The sequence below is a fragment of the Miscanthus floridulus genome, chromosome 9, assembly GCF_019320115.1.
Source record: "Miscanthus floridulus cultivar M001 chromosome 9, ASM1932011v1, whole genome shotgun sequence".
In the NCBI taxonomy this organism is placed as follows: Eukaryota; Viridiplantae; Streptophyta; class Magnoliopsida; order Poales; family Poaceae; genus Miscanthus; species Miscanthus floridulus.
Genome location: NC_089588.1, coordinates 106747728 through 106764329, shown reverse-complemented (window position 1 = coordinate 106764329; position 16602 = coordinate 106747728). Strand labels below are relative to the sequence as shown.

The window sequence follows — 16602 nt, the reverse complement described above, 5'->3', positions numbered from 1 at the left end:
CCGAATGAAAGGTCCCCGCAATCCTGGAGCGACGTGGCCCTTGTTGCCATAGCTTGATTAGCAGACTGAAACCCCAATGAGACTACTGGGCCACCAGTATGGACAGGAACGCCGCGCTCGCGGCCATGAGGCCGTGACTGCTGAGATGCTACTGCCGCTGCGACGTGGGCTTAGCTCTACTTCCTCCGGGCCTGTTGAAGTGTTGAGTTCAATGGTGCACATCAATGTTGGGTGTAAGTAAATAAAGCATCGCGGTCAGAATTGGATCTTGTAGCAGCCAACGAGGCAGTCGTTGGGTGCCTGTGGTGACTTCGTCAATTTCGAGAATTTATTGACCCTGTCTTCGAAGATGCTCGTAGGGTAGGATTTGCATGCATGTACTCATAAGGGTGAGTGTGCGTGCGTTGTCAGCGCCTGCATTGTACTGTGTAATTAAAAAAAAAATCTACAACGGCTAGCTCTCACACCACCACCTCCTCTGCCTTTTTGACATCCATCTTTATGTCCAGCAGTGATACAAAGATATCAATGTCGAGTCAATGCTAGATCCGACAGTGATAGCATTAGGTTCGACACTTATTTTCTCTTTTTTATATACTTTATTATTATGTTTGAATAAAAGTTGGTATCTAATATTTTATATTTGATATTATTAATATATCACACTACCATCACATATATCACACATTCAATAACCAATAAATCATGACAAGAAAATCATACATATATAACATGCAGCGATGAAGTCCATACAAACATAATTACAGCTTATAGTCTCATTAGTCCAAAACAAGTGGAGCACACTCGCTACTACTAATTATTACGTGTCATAACATTGTCCATGTCGCGAACATTTGTAACACCCAAAATACGTTTTGTATATTAGAAAGCGTAAATTGGCAAAATATTGAACAAGGGTTTTAATTTGTGGCAAAAAATGAATTTTTTTTCATCGCTCACATTGATGATAAGAGACTAGATACATAGAGCTCATCGCAATCATTTCGTTTGATTACTTACAGTTCGGATCAAGAAGTTATGGTTGTAGAAGATTGGAGGGAGAAAAAACCTTGTGAATAGTAACCGAATCGGTTTCCTTGGCCGAGTCCTTTTCTTTTCATGCGTGCCTTTCCCTTGAGTCCTTTGCTAAATGCCATGGCTAGAACGGTGCTCATCAGTTCGTTGCTCGACGGTCAGTTGGTGTACCTAATGTGAGCAACTCCACTGCCGCCAGGTGTGATCTTATAGCTTGATCGACGAAGAAGGGCCTTCCTGTGGAACGGCCAATCGCCAGCTTCAGGCGCTCATTGCCTCATCGCCTGGGAGTGTGTCTGCTCGGAACGCACCACTGGAGGCCTTGGAGTCAAAGACCTAGCCATCCATAATGACTATCACTGAGAGCTCGACTTCGTCCTGGGCAATCTGGGTCCCTGAACATGCCTGCATTGCCACTTTGCAGGGCGAGCTCAACAGGTCACAATGGAAGCACTCCTTGCTGCCAGTTTACAGAGCGGTGACCACGGTGAAGCTTGGAAATGGACTCAATACCTCCTGGTTCGACGCCTGGGATATCCTGTTTATCGGTTGGACCCGAAATTGCGAAATTTTTGAGATATCCCGTTTATCGGTTGGGACCAAAATTTTTACTCTATCACCCGAAATTTTCAGAATTTTAAAATTTGTCTTCCTAAATAGACACCAAAGCCCACCCAATGCTCTAACCTTAATCCATGTTTCATTTTCTCTCCTCTTCTCTTCCAGATTCAAGTTGCCACCGCCGCAAACACTCGCATGCTCCAGTTGTGTCGCTGCCCTCCTCGTTGAATGGGCAATTGATAATATGGTTTTATTTAGTTTTTTTATTTTAAATGCGTTAGAAATGATCTATGTGTTTTCCTGAATAAAATGAGCTATTTTTTGTCTAAACTTTTTTCGAAACTTTTTTCTATCACCGATAGAATTCCGATATATCCGATATTCCTGTTTATTAGTGACCACCGATATTTAAAAATATATCTGTAGAGTAAACCTTGGTGATGACTGCCTTGCTGACAGGTTCCTGGTGCTTCTCAGACACTGCAGGAAGCCGACTACAGCCTGTTCGCTTGCTCGTAAACGATCGTAAATTTCCAGCCGGGAACAGTGTTTTTCTCTCACACCAAACCAGCCAGCAGTAAATAATCCATGATACGATACGGCCTCCCGAACAGGCTGTTAGACCATAGCACAGGTTGCGACTTCAGGGAGCATTCGTCACCTTGTGCCACGGTTATCACCACAAGCTACTGAAGAACTTCAGACTGCTCAAGAGTTGCTGCAACAAGTTCAGTTAGCCGATGCACACGATACTAGACAGAACCCGCTCATAACCACGACCGGCACCTTCTCTGCAGCACTGCTATACAAACTTCCGAAATCAGGGCAGCAACAAGACGATCGAGCTAAGTTCATTTGGGGAAGTCACGCAGCACAACGGGTGCAATTCTTCACTTGGCACCTTCGCAACAATCGCATTCAATGCAAAGAAAATTGTTCAAGAAAAAGATAACCTCTAACAGTACTTGCGAAGTCAGTTCTCAGGGGTCTGAAACAGCAGCGCACATTATGCTCGAGTGCCCCTTGGCCAAAGTTTTCTCGGAGTTGATCAAGGTTCAAACGGACAATATCACCTCAGCGGCCGACATACATAAGCTGCCTAGACCCAGCTATATACCTGCAACACACGTTAATGCTACTCTGGAAGATAGAAGGAATGATGTCATTTTCCAAATGCAAGCGTCTACAATGAGACTGTTCATCAGCCAGTGCAGAACAGAAGCTCAGCTTTGGAGCCACAGAATGCTGGCCCAATCAAGAAACGTAGCTTCCCTCTGGTGCTCAGTTTTCACTGCGGCCTTGGAGCAAAACAATGGTGCTAGCCAAGTTGGTATGCAAATAGCAGTCTTTTCAAACGAGAGTATAGAGCTCAGTACTGAATGTAAACTGAAGTGTGTTGCTGTTGTATCTTTGACATCAAGCCACAAGGGCCAATTATCAATATACACAGGTGGGGGACTCTCTCCCCCTCAGATGATTTCATAAAAAAAATGGTTTAGTTAACCAAATCACTTTGACATTTTTGTTGCTCAATGGGCACAATTGGCGAACCAGGCAACCGTGCTCAGATTTACAATCACTAGAACAATAAAGAGCATAAAGAGTGAGGAAACTAAGTACCACCCTGTCTCCCAAATTATAGGTCGTTTTAACTTCTGTAGATATATAGCTTTCGTTATGCACCTAAATATACGATATATCTACTATATATATAATAAAAGCTGTGTATCTAGAAATACCAAAAATAACTTATAAACTGGAAGTGATGGAGTATTACTGAGTCAGGATCTCCTCTCGGAGAATGTAGAATGGTTCTTGCGCCGGCCTCGTGGACATGGTGTCTCTGCGTACAAATTTTATGGATTGGTGGGTCCGAGAAGTGAGGAAAAAAATTCAAAAAACTATTAACTTGCCTACGCATCCAAGAATAAAAAACTCAGCGAAAAGAAACAACTCACCTAGGGATGAGTTTGTTTTCCAAAGGGAAGGGGAAATTACATTAAAACTCGGTACAGTACATCCTAAAATTACATTTGAAAAAACCTGAAATAAATAAGGTATAATAGTCGATCCAGATTCGTCCATCGTCTTCTTTTTCGATGCAGACGATGCTCTAGATGAACATCGCCTTTTTGAACATCGAAGCCAGAGTGCAGTCCTTATGCTAGATCCAGCAATCAACTCCAAAACATTGGACATACCGCAAGATCTAATGTTCTGGAACTAGTCCAAAATGTATCTAAATCGATGAAATAATATCAATAGTTGCATCGTTGGGAACAATATAGGATGCAGATTCATTACCTTCAATCCTTGATTTCCTCTCCGCGACCATCGATGACAAGATCGATGACCAGGAGAAACTGTCCTCATTGGGAGTGCCCAGGAGCATCTCTCCTTTGCAGATAATGGCCACAAATTGACCGTCTGCCGATAAAATCAACACCTGCAATGGCGATCTCGTCGTGGCAATCACCGAAACCATCACAGGTAACAAGATCCTGACAAAAAATCATCTGATTTCGCTGGTGGATTTGTTTGTGCTAAACCCGAAACAAACTAAAACTAAAAACTTGCAGAAAAGAGAGATGGGTCCCCTCTTCTTCTTGAGGCTTTTACTTGTGTGCCATTATAAAAGTTAGTAATTACCCACAAGCCATTAAAAAAGTTGAGTTTTCACAGGTGCCACTGCTCTGAACTCGTTTGCCCTCCACGCCACTTCTGTCAGATTTGGCTCTAACAATGTCAAACTACGGGTGTGAAAAGTCAAAAATACCCTCAGATCTAAATATGCAATTAATTTTTTTAGCATCTTAATGATCTCAAATGAAAAAACTCAAAACTAAAAAGTTGTAGATCTCGTCGAGATCTACAATATTTTTATAAAAATTATCTTCATTTGATTCCGTACAAAAAAATGTGATTTTTCTAAGACATTAATAATATCAAATCATATTTTTTAAAGAATTAAATAAAGATAATTTTTATACAAAAATTGTAGATATTGTCGAGATCTACAACTTTCTAATTTTGAGTTTTTTCATTTGAGGTCATTAAGATGCCTAAAAAATTAATTGCATATTCAGATCTAAGGATATTTTGGACTTTTCACGACCGCGGTTTGACACCGTTAGAGCCAAATCTGACTGAAAGTGGCGTGGAGGACAAAAAAGTTCACAGCAGTGGCACCTGTGAGAACTCAACTTTTTTAATGGCTTGTAGATAATTACCAACTTTTATAACGACACACAGTTAAAAGCCTTCTCCTTCTTACCCGGCAGATGCACCGGAGACAAAGAAGAAGAAGGGCCCTAGGTAGCAAGGGTGGTGGCAGCGTTGCCCTAGGCGGCGGCTCGTGCGTTTCCACCTACGGATGAGTTGATCCAAGGACAATCTGGTGACTTGCGTGCGACTTTGCGAGCAGACAGCGAGAGGAGCATCTTGCGAGAGAACATGGGGCAGCTGTACGTATTATTGCATAAATATAAGTATGGTACACATAAATAAACTATATATATCAAATACGTACAATATATCCACCACACATTGCACCAATCTCGAGGACCAACATCTATGGCTAAAAGATGCCTGCCCGGAAAGGCAGGAAGGCCACCTTCGGAAAAACCGATGCAAAACTCCTAATTCAACCCTGGTACCATCACGTTCAGTCCACACTGGATTCAAAATTTCTTTGTACCGACCACACCCGCTAAATTTCCACGAGGACCCATGCATTAACATTCACGACCTTGATGATGATGGCTGAGCCTGTGACCTGTGACTTTTCCGCGCAGATCCTTGCTTAAGAATTAAGATGCCCCCTCGGTAGCAATCAGTGCAAGCTTTTTCCCCTTTGGCGCAAGGCAGGCAGCCATGCTTCTCATCCTCCTGCTGCCTATCCTTGGCTTCCCGCCGATGATCGCCGCCACAATGCCGTGGCAGATCTGCGGCACCAGCAACGACACGGCCAACAGCACATACCAACACAACGTCGATCGACAGTCTGTCGTCCTCGCTCCTTGCAGTAGGCAGTGACTCCAGGGTTCTATTCGCCAAAGGCTCCTCAGGTGTCGCCCCAAACATTGTGTATGCCATGGCGCTCTGCCGTGGCGACCTCAACCAACGCTTCCTCCTGAAGCACCTGTGTCGATGCCGCGTTCAAGGACGCAAGGCAGCTGTGAAGGCTCAGCAAGGACGCGACCATCTTCTATGACATGTGCATCATCCGCTTTTCGGACATGGACCACATCCTTGACATAGACTCCTCTAGCCGTGTCAATACTTCGGGTGCTGCTGTCCACGATGGTGCGCTCATCCTGATGAATCTCAGCTCAGAGACCATGCTACCCGTTTGATGGGACGCCAAGAACCAGCAGCAGGCGACTCGAAACTTCACAAAATTCTTCAAGACGATGCTGAGTGACACAGTAGCGCAAGTTCTCTCCACGACGAAGCACTACACTGAAATCCGTGTGGACAAGAATGATGGGAGAACCACCGTTCCATAGCTCTACTGCTTGGCGCAGTGCCCTCCTGACCTGGTTGAAGATATCTGCTAAAACTGCATCCACAATTTCAGCGAGCTGGCCACAGCCAACTTTGCCGGGCGGCAAGGGGGACGTATTCTTGGTCTGCAGTGCAGTTTGAGGTACGGTACGAGTAAGTTCTTCGCCGGTGACCCGACATGGAGCTCAGAGTCCTCGAATGCTCTTATTCCAAGTCCATCACCATTACCACAGCCTGTCCGGCTGCTACCATCACCAAAACCCAAGAGTATGCAGTCCTTTCCTTTCTTCCCATAGTACTTAGCATGGAAAAAAATAGCGGGCTATAGCCGTGCTATAACCGCGTTATAGCGGTGGGAGAAACCTGCCGCTAAGCTATTGGTCTTTTTAACGCTATGACGACTTTCGCCGCTATAGCGCCGCTAAAGGCTATAGCTTAGCGTTTTAAATAGCGGCGCTATTCCAAATAGGCCATGTTTTTGGAAACCTGGCAGCCCACTAAAGCCCAAAACCAATGAAACCCTAAATCCTACATACCACGAACAGCATCAGTGAGCGGTTACAGTGTCTCACACACACACTTCCACACCCTTTCAGTCTTTCACGCGGCTGGGCGGCGGCGGCTGGGCGGCTGGGCGCCGACGGGCTGGGTGGCGGCGGCTGCTGAAGACTTTAGCGGCGGCGGCGGCTGCGCAGTTGGGCAACCGCTGCTGGGCAAGCTACCAGGAGCTTGAGTCCGGCGGCTGGGCGGCTGAGCGGCGCCTGCTTGAGTCCGGCAGCCACTGAGCCACCATGAGCTGAGCTGCAAGCCTGCGACTGCAAAGGGGAAGGGATCCCTCTCAAGTTCTCAATATGTCCCAGTCTCAACAAGGTTAGTTCGTGATCCCTCTCCCTCGACTGTACGTAGATTGCTGCATATTGTCTCGATCTGTATATTGTTGAAATTTGCATATGTGAATTTTTAATTTTGTTGCATAGGTGCAGTCGTTGTTGCCTCAAGCACTGCCTCTGCCCCCAACAGATCAGAATGCACGAGCTATTGTTTCCACAAGTGACCCTGGTTGGAAGTACTGTACTCTTCCAGATGTAGCAAAGAAGCATGAGCTCAAGTACAATTTTTGTGACAAGGTGTGCAAAGGTTGCATCACAAGGCTCAAGCTCCATCTAGCCCACATTCCGAAATGCAATGTTAAGAAGTGTGAAAAAGTTCTAGCTGATGTGAAGGCGGAGATGATTGAACTGCTCGCAAAGAAGAATATTATCAAGGAAAACAAAGCCAAAGAACGCAAGAGGGCAAGAGATGAAGTTAACTTGGATCATTCAAAGGGAGAAGCATCAAGTGAAGAAGATGGTGGCAATTCTGTTGTTGTTGTTCACTCAGGGAGAACTAGAAGCGCAAGTAACCCTATGGAGAGGTTCTCCAAGTTCACTCCTGAAGAAGTTGTTGCTGCAAAGAAGGGAGCAAGCCTTAGCAATAAGGTGCAGACTAAGTTGTCAACTCAGAAAAGAGAAGAGAGGCGAGATCGAGTTTGTGAGTACATCTGCCAATTCTTTTATGAAGCTGGCATTGCACACAATACAGGAACACTTCCTAGCTTTCACCTCATGCTTGAGGCAGTTGAAGACTTTGGCAGATCCTTGAGAGGGCCTAGTGCATATGAGATGAGTGGTCCATTTTTACAGAAAGCTAAGAAGAAGGTAGAGGATTCATTGAAGAACCATAAGGAGCAATGGGCACTCATAGGCTGTTCACTTATGACAGATGCATGGACAGATAAGAAAGGTAGGGGAGTAATGAATATTGTAGTTCATAGTGCTTATGGTGTTTATTTCCTAGACTCGGTGGACTGCTCATCTGTTAAGAAAAATGGCCAATATATCTTTGAACTTGTTGACAAATGGATTGAAGAAATAGGAGAGAAAAATGTTGTTCAAGTGGTGACTGACAATGCTAGTGTGAATTGGGCAGCAGCAGATCTATTGAAAGCAAAGAGACCTTCAATTTTCTGGACTGGGTGTGCTGCCCACACTATAGATCTAATGCTGGAGGATATAGGCAAGATTAAGAAAATTGATGACACAATTGTGAGAGCAAGATCTTTGACAACATTCCATTATTCTCCTACATACAAGGGTGCTGACACTCATGAAAAAATGTCTAGGGAAAGATCTAGTGTGTGCTGGTATTACACGCTTTGCTACAGCCTATTTGAACTTGAAGAGCCTGCTGGACAACAAGAAACAGTTGGGAAGGTTGTTTAGGGAAAATGAGCTCAATGAAATGGGTTACTTAACACTAGTAGAGAAACGACCTTTGATCCACTTCGAACTTGTTCAACAATGGCTACCAAAGCTTTCATTTTCTTCTTACTAAAATTTCCTTAAAAATTCCCTACTTTCTTTTTATTTTTCTTTGAAATTCCCTACTTTCTTCTCAGTTTCCTTCAACATCTTAAATATCTATCTAAACAATGTTGTCACATCTCAAATTTCTATCTCAACAATGTTGTCCCTAATTGTGGTCTATATAAAGTTGGAACACTGGTCTCGATTGTAAACTCTTCTATATAGCTATCAATCTCAATGTTCACAGAAGTATTTCTTCTGATTAGATGCATACAAATGTTGTTTCATGTTCATCCATGCAGTGCTAATCAAATGCAAGCTAATGTTGCTTCATGCGTTCATCTATGTAGACTCGGCATGATGAGGAATAACTTGCTCAGAATAGTTCATCAAATGCATGCCTAGTTTCTTCACCTATTTCAGGCGCGAAGCAACAGGAAATTGTTCCATCACACGTTTCTAGCCTTGAGCTTGAAACAGATAGTCTCAATGGGCCTTTTTTCAATCATTCAAGGTTGTGATTGTTCATGCAATTGAGGCTTCAATGGGGTCCATGGTACTTGTCGTCTGGAATTAATTCATTTCTACACTTCTATAAGTCAACCTCCATTTTTTCATGAACACAAAAGGTATATTCAACTTTGAACTCTTTTTTTTTAAATAAGGCAGGAGCTCTGCCACTCAATTAAGTCGAAAGAATTGTATGTAGAAGAAGGGTAGCCCAACGTGGAGCCAACACTGGACACACAAAGGGCTAACCCACCCACGCGGCGTGGAAGAGCACACAAAACTACCATGCATCGTCGCCGAGCATGATTGCAATGCAGCCAGTAGCTCCGACTTCCCATGGCAGACCCCAGACGATCCTATTGAAAATAGGCAGACAACCCAAAGCGAAAGGCCGCAACAGGTCATCGTTGCTGAGCTCAAACCGAAGAGCATCTCCGACTTCCAATCTTGATCCTCCACCCCGCCCCTGGCTTTTGCCCGACCTCCGAAGCAATCCAGTCCACGAAGGGGAGGTTTCACCTCATGTCATCGTTGTCGAGCCACATCCCTTGAAGTAGCAGTTCCAACTTCACGCTGCAAGTCCCTCCCTCCACACGCATACCGAGCGCCAAGAAGCGAAGAGCATAACCCGAAGGCGATGTCGTGGCCGAGACGAACTTCAATAGCGACTCCTTTAGGAAGGGAATGACGTCGGGGACACCACCGTCACTCGTCCGAGATGGACCGAGCTTTCGCCCATGGAAGACAGTGCTGGGGAACGCGACGCCCTCAATAGGGGAAGCGGCGCCCAAGGGTGTCACCGTCACTGAGGCTTTCGCCCAAGATGTCCGTCAGCACAGTGTCAGGCCAAGACCACGGGTCATAGCATGCTGCCCAGCCATCCCGCAGAAACCGTTCAAGAGGGCATGGCAGGGCAAGAGGAGGGCCGCGCAGCCCTGTCGACGGCCTGCTCTGGCGGCGGCGCAGCGGAAGAGGGGAGGGAAGGGGAGGGGGCCAGCGGCTAGGGTTGGCCGCCCAAGCCGCCCGCGTGGGAGGGCGATGCAGGGGCGAGCCATTCTTGCATGCCACCAAAACAAAAGGAGCTAACCTTTTCAACTTTGAACTCAATTACAGATCCATTTGTGATCCAACAGGTCACTGGATATTTGAAAATGTAATACAACATTTTGGGAAAATAAACAAGATATAAAGTGATGAAATTATTCTCCATCTTTCCTATACACTATGATAACCCACCTAATTAACTAACTTTTGAGCAAGTATCAAACATGAAATTTCTTGTGTAGCTGATACCTAACCTACAGATGCCAACCCTAGAAACCAGTTGCCCATCAACTCAGGAAACTGCTGTTTACCCCAGCCCTGTACAGCTGCATGGACCTGGGGGAAGAAGTGTAAAGCTTGACCTTGGTGTGAGCCGGCACAAAGAAAACGTCACCTTCCTTTGCCTTTGCGCTGTCAGTCATGAAGCCTGCCTGGATTTCTCCTTCTCCTGTCATGACGATGAATATGGATGGACCAGGCACTGGAGACATGGTGACTGATTTGCCAGGAGGTAGCAAGTAGCGGTCAACTTCAAATTCATCAGTTGATGGGGTGTAACGAGTCACGTACGGCTGTACAGGCATTCCTTGCAGAATTTCCGGGAAGGCCTGCATGTAGAAAATCAAAAACTTATTACTTATGTGGCAAGATGTTTCAGCGAAGATATGTAAGTTACATGAGAAAGGAACATCATTCATTAGACTATCTTAACTAAGACTAACAAACAAGATGGAATATTAAGATAAGCCCTCCTCCCCCTTAGTACGAATAAGATTGTAATCAAACTCCACATGTTTTGAGCAATCACATTTCATCATCAAATGATGAATAAAGGGGGGTTATAAGCTGGTAGTGATAATAAATGGAGAATGCAAATAAATGGAGGGAGTAAAACAACTGACCTGATTATAAGTCAACATCGAGCAGAGAGTTTGCACATCTCTGTATTTCGGAGTTAGACCTGCACGGACAACATTGTCTGAAGTGGCCATACATTCAATGCACTCCCCTGAGAGATATGCATGAGGTTCGTTCGCACTAACATAAAGTGCTTCACCAGGATTTAGCTTAACAAAATTTAGGAAGAACGCTGCCAGAACACCAACATCTCCTGGGTACTGCTTCTCCAATGACAAAACTAGTTGCTCCTTCTTTGTTAAACTTCTAGCCTGAATACATGGAAGCATCATCAGGATGAATTAGACAGAGTATTAGATTAGCCAGAACAAATTTCATGAATTATTTCTTCAAACATTATATTTCTCTCCATTTTATATAAGTCATGCCCTCACCCTGCCTTAGAGAAGTAGCAGAATAAATGATGTAATTGACCCCTGAGAAACCGGATGAAGATAACATAGCACAAAGGACTATTCTACCTCCACAGGCTTCTAATTTTCTGTAGTTAATTCATGCTTGTAATGGAAAAAAAATCATGAGATATCTAGAAGATGTCTTCAGAAGCAGGCCAGGGATGGATGAAAAGGCTAATAATATCCCACAATTTGTATCGATTCCATGTTTTTCAAGAATACATGGGACTTCAATTAATTTTATGTTGAGAATTACTAGTAAAAAGTTGTTTGGTTCGCACCACTAAATGACTATATATTCAGTAAGCATAAATACAACTTTGTTGGCACATTCAACCATATTTGCTGCCCAATCGGATCAGTTGGCTCGTCTTGCTTGATCTGTCATATTCAACATTACCTACCCAACCTATTCCGGAGGTCGTTTTGCCACTGTAGCACCTTTTGGTGCTAAGAAAGGATCACCGAGTCTGAAATGAAGAACAAATGGTGACATGTTACTACCCCATTGGCCAATATACCATTCTCTCATTTCCACCCTCTCTCTCCCACAGGAATCTTGTCACTGTCCATCTCTAAGCTTTCCACCTCAAGGCCAAACTAGACCAGCAACACAATCAAGGCATTCTAACAGCTAATCAAAGTCATTTCCCTGTAACTCATAAAGGTAACTACTAACTTCCACACGTACTGGATTCAAAATTTCTTGTAACGACCGCACCCGCTAAATTTCCACGAGGACCCATGCATTAACATTCAGTCCGACCCTTTTTCTCGTTGCACTGCTCCTTCTCCTAGACGATGATGGCTGTGAGCCTGTGACCTGTGACTTTTCCACGCAGATCTATCCTTGCTTAAGAATTAAGATGCCCCTCGTTAGCCATCAGTGCAAGCTATCCCCTTTGGCGCAAGCCAGCCATGCTTCTCATCCTCCTGCTTATCCTTGGTTTCCCGCCGATAATCGCCGCTGAGCCGTGGCAGATCTGCGGCACCAGCGACTACACGGCCAACAGCACATACCAATTCAACGTCGACATTCTGTCGTCCTCGCTCCTTACAGTAGGAGGCAGCGACCCAAGCGATCTATTCGCCAAAGGCTCCTCAGGTGTCGCCCCAAACATTGTCTATGCCGTGGCGACCTCAGCGCTTCCTCCTGCAGCCACTGTGTCGATGCCGCGTTCAAGGACGCAAGGCAGCTGTGCAGGCTCAGCAAGGACGCGACCATCTTCTATGACATGTGCATCATCCGCTTTTCGGACATGGATCACATCCTTGACATGGACTCCTCTAGCCGTGTCAATACTTCGGCTGCTGCTGTCGACGATGGTGCGCTCATCCTGATGAATCTCAGCTCAGAGCCCATGCTACCCGTTTGGTGGGACGCCAAGAACCAGCAGCAGGCGAACCGAAACTTCACAAAATTCTTCAAGACGATGCTGAGTGACACAGTGGCGCAAGTTCTCTCCACGACGAAGCACTACACTGCAATCCGTGTGGACAAGAATGATGGGAGCACCACCGTTCCACAGCTCTACTGCTTGGCACAGTGCGCTCCTGACCTGGTTCAAGATATCTGCTACAACTGCATCCACAATTTCAGCGAGCTGGCCATAGCCAACTTCGCCTGGCGGCAAGGGGCAGGGACGTATTCTTGGTCTGCGGTGCAGTTTGAGGTACGGTACCAGTAAGTTCTTCGCCGGTGAGCCGACATGGAGCTCAGAGTCCTCGAATGCTCTCGTTCCAAGTCCATCACCATTACCACAGCCTGTCCAGCTGCTACCATCACCAAAACCCAAGAGTATGCAGTACTTTCCTTTCTTCCCATAGTACTTACATATACTGACTAAATATGAAGCGAACCGGAATTTCAAAACTTGAAATTCCGATTCTCTTACCCCTCTGTGAAAGTCCAGGATACCTCAGCTATCACGGGCGTCCCTTCCCAGATGATTACAAAGTCATACAACACATCAGAGTACAAAATTAAGCCTATTACAATAAACTAGATAGATGCCCTCTGAGCTAAATCAAACAAAACACCGATAATCTAATCGTAGCAGCGAAGCTTGACGAGTCTTCAATCCACAGGCATCCTTGAGAGTAGACTGCAAACCAACTGTAAGGAAAATGGACCCTTGGTCCATTTACTTTGGATTTTGGTGTTTGATGACCAACACAACCAAATTGGACTAATGAATTTACAAATGTTTGTTTTATAGTGCAATAGGGTGCAAGACGTGACTTGGACAAAGACGACGTGATGATCCGATGATCAATACTATAAGCAAAACCTTAGGAGCACAAGAAAAGACACAAGATATCAAGCAAAGTCCAAGCACAAAGATAGGAACCAAGCCGGACGCAAGATCGCGAAGAAACGAGCTCACAGAAGCCACAGGATGCTGCACCGGACGCTACACAGGACGCTGCACAGGATGCTCCGATCAAGCAACAACAGAGTCAACAGTAGCGACCGGACGCTGCACCGGACGCTCCGATGCACAGGACGCTGCACCGGACGCTGCACAGGACGCTGAGTGCCAGAGTCCGGTCAACATCAGTAAGGTTCCAGAGAGCCATTTTCGTGACCGGACGCGTCCGATCAGTACTAACAGGACGCTGGTTAGAGTCTGGTCAGTAGCAGAAAAGCGGGATTTCGTCCCCAACGGCTATTTTCTCAGTGGGGCTTATAAATAGACCCCCCAACCGGCCATTTGAGTAGTGTGGAGCTGAGAAAACATACCAAGGGTGTTGATACACTATTTTAGTGATCTCCACTTGCATAGTGCTTAGTGTTTTATTAGGTGATTAGCATAAGTGCTTTGTGAAGTGCTTAGGTTGATTAGACCACCGCTTATGCGCTTGCTCTAGGTGTTTGCCTAGTGTTTAGTAAGGTTTATACACCTCTTGCCACCCCGTGCTTGCGAGCACAAGTGTTGTACATCGGAGGGGCTTGAAGTCTTGCGAGATCACACCAACCGCGTTTGTGGTGTGGCCGCCACCGTATACTGGAGGGAACAAGGCCCATGGCGTTTCGGCCGGAAGCTTGATAGCGAAGACGGCGGGGAGCATCCGGGAGAGGCTTGCCGAGAGGCACATCGGAGACCCACTTGCGCGTGGAGAAGGCCCAAGGTTATCCATGGAGTTACCCGACCAGGAGCTTTGCCCTTGTGAGAGATTCCTTGCGAGGGGCTCTAACGAGGACTAGGGGGAAGCTTGCGCGCTTCTCAATACCTCGGTAAAAATACCGGAGTCATCGACGGGAGTTTGCATATCTCTACCTTGCTCTTTAGCTTCCGCATTTACATTGATTACTTTATTAAGTTTGCGGTAGAGATAGCAATACACTAGCAAAATCTTAGTTGCACATCTAGATAGTTTATCTTTTGCATAGGTTTTTGCTAAGGTAAGAAAAAGAGGCCATATTTGGAGTTAGGGTTGTAAGTTGCCTAATTCACCCCCCTCTTAGGCGTCATGGTCCCTTCAATTGGTATCAGAGCCGGTTGGCTTATATTTGGACCTTTGGCTTAACCACCATTGAGCCGACGCTATTGTAGAGTGGTTGGGATGGATACCGCTAGGCCTCCTCAATTTGATGGCACTAACTTCCTCTACTATAAGGCTAGAATGGCTTGTCACCTTGAGGCGGTTGATTTAGGTGTATGGAGAGTCACTCGTGACGGGATGAAACCCATTAAGAATCCCGAAAAGCCCACAAAGAGTGACGAAAAAGAAATGCATTTTAATGCTAGAGCTAAGAATTGCTTGTTTGAATCATTTAGCATGGATGTGTTTAACCAAGTGTTCACCTTAAATACGGCACATGAAATTTGGTTAAAACTCCGAGAGCTCCATGACAGCACAAGTATTGTCCGTGAGCAAAAACATTATCTAGCTAAGCAAAACTATGATTCCTTTGCTATGAATGATGATGAGCTTGTTCGTGATATGTATTCTCGATTGAATCTAATTATCAATGAGCTCCATTTAATAGGATTATTAAAGCTAGATGATGCGGACATCATGAGGAAGATCATCTCCGTTCTACCACAAAAGAAATATGCAAGCATCATCACCATTCTTCACAACATGGAGAACTTGAGCACCATGACCCCAGGCATTGTCATTGGTAAGCTAGTGGCATTTGAAATGTCACGTAAGATGGGTCAAGGAGAAGCATCTTCATCAAGCAAAGGCAAAGCTCTCGCTTGTAGCGAGAAGAAAAAGATGAAGGGCACGAAAGTTGAGTCAAGCTCAAGCTCAAGCTCCTCAAGTGAAGAAGAAGATGAGGATGATGATGATGATGAACAAGAATCAAGTGATGATGATCAATCTTCCTCCTCCACCTCCAACCTTGATGAAGAATCAATCAAACTTATCAAAAAGGTGGAGAAGATGATCGTAAGGCTCAATGTCAAGGGTGTGCCCATCCAAATTCAAGACCTCATTTTCACTAATCAAAGAAACGAGCAAAGAAAGAGGGGATGCTATGGATGCGGCGAGTTGGGGCACTTTGTGGAAGTTTGTCCAAACAAGCCCACACCCAAGGCAAAGAAGAAGGCGTGCAAGAACAAAGCCCTCATATCAATAAGGTCATGGGATGATTCTTCAAGTGAAGAAGATCATCACAAGAGGCAAGGGCGCAAGCACTCATCATCAAGCTCTTCTCATGTATGCCTTATGGCACGAGGTAATGAAAGCTCATCCTCTAGTGAGAGCGATAGTGATGATGATTTGCCTTCTTATAATACAATTGTGCAACAAAATCTTAAATATGCTAAAGTTTGCACTAGTCAACAAAAGAAGCTCAAAAATTTAAAAGAAGAGCTAGGTAGTTCACAAGAAGCATACAAAATTTTGCTTGAACAATATGAAAACTTTGCAAATCTCAATGTTGAACTATCTACTAAAATTGAGAAACTTGAGGCTAGTGCAACAACAAATGCATGCACAATCAATGATGAGCAACTTTTAAAGAAAAATGAAAAATTAAAAGAAAAGTTAGCTAGCTCACAAGAAGCATATAATAGTTTGCTTGCTAAAATGGAAACCATGTGCAAACATTGTGATGAGCTAACTAATAAAGTTGCTAATCTTGAAGCCGTTAGCACAAACCCCACCAAGGCATCTAAAAAGAAAAGTTCTATCTTTAACATGTCTAAAAAGGATGCCTCTACTTCTTGTAATGATTTATGTTTAGACTCACCTTTGTGCAACCAAGTTTGTGTTGAGAAAGTTATTGAAGATACATGCACACAAGAGGTTGCAAAGGAGAATGAGCAACTCAA

At 44.8% G+C, this 16602-nt stretch overlaps 1 protein-coding gene and 1 pseudogene across 1 annotated transcript; one reads left to right on the top strand and one right to left on the bottom strand.

The window, feature by feature from the left end:
- Positions 1–10249: 10249 nt before the first annotated feature.
- Positions 10250–11236, bottom strand: LOC136482559 (mannose-6-phosphate isomerase 2-like). The gene is made up of 2 exons (XM_066479774.1): positions 10904–11236; positions 10250–10609 (listed from the first exon to the last, which is right to left on the bottom strand). The coding sequence occupies exons 1-2, from the start codon at positions 11189–11191 to the stop codon at positions 10289–10291; spliced, it is 609 nt and encodes a 202-aa protein (XP_066335871.1). The 5' UTR covers positions 11192–11236; the 3' UTR covers positions 10250–10288.
- Positions 11237–12232: 996 nt separating this feature from the next.
- LOC136482558 (cysteine-rich receptor-like protein kinase 15) overlaps positions 12233–16602 on the top strand; it is a 40884-nt pseudogene continuing 36514 nt past the window's right edge.